Raw genomic sequence first — 4,338 nt, 5'->3', positions numbered from 1 at the left:
GAAAGAGTGGGATTTTTCAGTTGGGATTTGGGACTGGAGAAAAGAGGTTTTATGTAAGAAAGAAAAATAAGTCTCTGCTCCTAGTGCTGAACACATTTACACCAGGTGCTGAGAGCAATGACAGAAGGAGGAGGCAAATGACCTCCCAAGGCTCTCCCAGTTACACTGCCCATCATTATTAAGCCTCTTTTTTGGTAAGAGCTAAAATATGAGATTTCATTCCACACTTGTGATTTAGAGCAGTATGTAATACTGTCACCATGGTTTAGTTGCATTTTCTTGCCCTTTGTGCTCGTGTCTGTTATAAATGACTGGATAAAGAGCAGGACAGCTCTGTGCAGAGGACAAAGCTTCATTCATGTAAAGTGACTCACATTTACTTCATTTCAGAATAAAACCTAAAAGCTCAAAATTATTTTCCAGGTCAATCAATTTGCTAGCTCTTGATAACATTTTGGAAAGATTTCTGGCTGCTTTTTTTTTTCTTTTTTACCTTTATTATTGTTTTACTGCAGTGTAATACAAAATATTTTAAAAGGAAGAAGCTTTAAAAAGCATGCTTTTAAACTTCTAGTTTTTAATAATGCTTAAAAAAGTTGTTTTTATACTGCCAGAGCTTTAGAATTCTGCCTTTAAAATATTCAAACAAAAGCTGATGGAATTTCAGTAAGAACTTCCTTGGAGGTAGACCTGGATTTCACAATGGAAAATAGTCCTGCCAAAGGTTTTTTCTGTTGTTTGGTTGGGGTGGTTTTTAGCTAACCCTAAAATTAAGCCTGTTAATTGGCCAACTTAACATGTTTAAACCCATGTTTAAAAAAAGGGAGAAAAAGAGACTGAAGGATAATTTACAAAGAGTCTCCAAATATGGTACATACTGCAGCTGATGACTGCTTCTACTCCTGTTACTCCACAGGCCCAAAACACTGGAATATCACCAGGGTGAAGGTGAACTGGATCTCCATAGTCTGGTTTGGAAAGATCTTGTATTCCCAGCAGACCTGGAATTGATAAAAAATAAAATCACAGAGCTTCCAGTTAAGCAGTACTACTGCAAACTGGGCGAGGGTGGCCTCCAAACACCATTCTGTGACACTGAGCCAGAACTCCTGCAGTGGCAGTCCCACTGAAGTGGCATATTTGGTTTGTCTCTGAGTGCATGTCCCCTGAGCTGACTTGTTTTCCCTTTTCGTACTTGATGACATCAGTAAAAATGTATTCACTTTATTTCTGCAACAAGACGCAAGCTAGATGTGTATGCTGAGTTTCCAAGATATTATAAATGTTCTCTATTGACAGAAGAATTATATTCATAACACTGGCAAACATGAATAAATGACTGCAATGCAAAATGGGTTCTTTCTAGAACATGTTTTTTTCTGTTTTAGCTTCCTACGTTCTTTAGCTAGAGAAACAAGCACACGCTCTTTTACCTCTCTGGGTTAGGTAACTACATCTCATTCTCACCCAGCTTTCATTAAATTGTCTTCTGCTTTATTCTAACACCGACTTGTAATATTCTGGGTCATTCTAAGCACTTGCTCTCTTCCCGTGGTTTTAAATTCTTCAGACGCTTTAATATACCACTGTCTTTTCTGGAATTAATGTATATAATCTGTACATATAATCATTTACTCTTTTATGTTAAAAATAAATAAATACTGGAAACCCTCATCTTGTTGCTATACTCAAAGTAATGATTTATTACTAGTTCCTCAGACTTAAGCACTCAGACCAAATTACCATATTACTGGGGTGTGCTGTTACCAATGACATCTCCTTCCATTCCCTGCAACGTGATCCTTCTGTGGATGCAGCCCATGAGTCTACCGATTGACAAATTTTTGTCAGCAGAGGGGACTGATATTTTAAATTATGCTCTATCTTCATCTTATAGGTGTTTGGTTTGGTGTTTTGTTTATTTCAAACAGCTTCCTGTTTTATCTATTTTTTTTTTCAGTTTTCCCTCGCAAAGAACAGGCCTATACTTGTTAGAGTTGGATTTTGTTTTTTAAAAATATATTCTTGTTATATTTCTATTTGTTCTGTCTTGAGTGTTGCACTCAGTGTGTCCTATTTTAGTATTTTTAAAAATAATGCAGTATTTACTTTCACAGTCATCCAAAATGCATCCACACATACTTCTCCCCATGCTGTCAATCACTGCTACCCTGTCACTGGAATCTCTGACAGCAAGAAACTATTCACATATAAATGAAACTGCATACATTTTAGAAAAATGTGATTACACTGCTTTTACCAAAACCACTACTGCCATAAACTTAATTTATCTACATCAGACAACTATCTTTTATCCAAGAAATTTGTGTGCAGCTCATTCAAAACCTACTTTTTTCAAGTTTGTGACCATTAGAAAAGATAAAAACATAATAAATTTACTGGTGCAGGTATTTCAGTCCTATCACTTCCCATGGCTCCCCCTTCATTATTATAAAGTGCACAGAGAGTGAAAAATGAAAAGCACTGACCAGGGTCACCCATGTGAATTGGCGCTCCATGGGCTTTTAATTCGGATGTCGATAGCACAGCTGCTTCCAACTTGCTTTCAGGGATAGGTCTCATTGAGACTACTAAGTTGCAGCAAAAAGTAGAAATGCTGTAGCAAGGCACAGCTGTCTGGCAGTTTAAAATAATCCAAAGTGTTAGCAGCAATACTGAACAATACTTCAAAAGTCTTAGAAGAAATAACTTTAAAAATCTGTGCTGTACTTGAGTTTAGAAAGACCGTATACTAACATTAATTTCAAATTCTTTAAAGAAAAATTTTCCAAGCATCCTATAATTTTTTTTTTTTTTTGTGAGATCCAGCAGTGCAGGAGTGAAACATTCCATCCTTCAGCTTCTTCATACAAAACACTAGAATTTTCAACATTATGTATTTCTTGTCTCAGTACATGCAGTCTATAGTGTGGTGAGCTCAGTAGATTCAGAATATTGTCAGAAAACAATGGTGTGTTCCCTATACAGGCAGGGAAAAAGCTAATAAAAGGTATCACACAGTGACAAATCTACTTGGTCTGAATCTACCCTCTGGATTTGAATTCAGGGGAGCTATGGTGCTGTGTGCCATGCAAGGGTCAGGACCTCCTGCTGCTGGCAGTACTCACTGCTGCAGAAGCAGTGTGCCAATTCCACACGTACACATCTTTTGTGCATCTAGAAAGGTTTCATGAAATTCGTCATCCTCCCTGAGTAGGATGCTAAAGCACCTTTTCTATTCAGAAATAAAGCAGTCCAGCTTTTTAAGAATAAAGCGTCTGATATCTAAGTTGCATTTGAACATAAACAAGATAGGTAGACAGCTAGAGCTGTATAGAAGAATGTTCATTAGCACTTTTTATAATAAAAATCACACCTCTCACTGAAGAAACACACTGTACAGTTCTTCACAGTACTGATGTGCTATAAACTAGGAAACTTTCCTAATTCTGAAATCTTATAAGCAGATACACAGTTGTATTTTTTTCTTTAAGCTTGGTAGAAGGAATCATATATGAGAGATGTTTGCACCTTCATTTTGAGGTTGTGACATGATAACACTGAAAACAACAATAATCTCTGTCTAGTAGAACAGCATCCAAACTATATGAAAAAGGCATGCAGCTGTGTACTTAAGTGTTCTTAATATTAAAGGGTGTACCTCCTGGAGTCAGAATTATTCTAGGACTTCTTACCAACATTAAAATCTGTACTATAAACTCCCTGAGTACAGTGATAATTTTCAGTGCTATGGTAGATACCTCAAGTTTTTGGGAACATCTTCTGTCCCAGAGGTCTGAGTTCATAGCAAATATGCAGTTTAAAGGCTCTACTGTCACAATAAAAATTCAAAATGTGGCTATCGTACATGCAGAGGAAACTGCTGTTGTCATGGCTCATAAAAGGAATATTCCTACTGCAAGCTGGAGCTGATATGGAGAGCAGGATGTGTATAAAGGCATGGTCAGAATAGTGCATGGGTCAACAGCTGAAAGAGAGGACACAAACTAGAACAAAATCCAAATGAAAGGGTTGCTACAGTACACAGGGGAAAGACTTTGTCATCGTAAATTAATAAAAAAGCAGATTGGCCTTGCAGGAAGTTGAGAAAAGCCTGTACTGATGCTGAGCATGTTTTACCCAGTACTTCTATGCATTCAGCTCTAGCACATGCCTAAAGTTACTGTGCAGGTAGGAAAAAAAGTTCCACTTTGCACAATAGGTATACACACATAATGTGAATATGGGCAAATACTCAAAGGCAAGGTTATGACAAAGGCTATGTGTGTGTGCAGATACTTACCTTATACATGCTCACATTACATTTTTGCTCAACAT

At 37.1% G+C, this 4,338-nt stretch overlaps 1 protein-coding gene across 1 annotated transcript in view; it reads right to left on the bottom strand.

The window, feature by feature from the left end:
* Positions 1-4,338, bottom strand: part of LOC104545233 (chromosome unknown open reading frame, human C14orf159) — a gene marked incomplete at its 3' end in the record, with an annotated part of 20,783 nt that overhangs the window by 12,454 nt on the left and 3,991 nt on the right. Inside the window, 3 exon segments of the mRNA XM_010190321.1 lie at positions 879-1,001; positions 2,490-2,637; positions 4,304-4,338. The exon segment at positions 4,304-4,338 is cut by the window's right edge and continues 31 nt beyond it. Of these exon segments, the coding sequence (XP_010188623.1) occupies positions 879-1,001; positions 2,490-2,637; positions 4,304-4,338 (306 nt within the window).

Source organism: Mesitornis unicolor, unplaced genomic scaffold (assembly GCF_000695765.1).
Source record: "Mesitornis unicolor isolate BGI_N332 unplaced genomic scaffold, ASM69576v1 scaffold53898, whole genome shotgun sequence".
Classification (NCBI taxonomy): domain Eukaryota; kingdom Metazoa; phylum Chordata; class Aves; order Mesitornithiformes; family Mesitornithidae; genus Mesitornis; species Mesitornis unicolor.
Note: the sequence above shows the minus strand (reverse complement) of the source record. Positions and strands in the feature narration are given on the sequence as shown.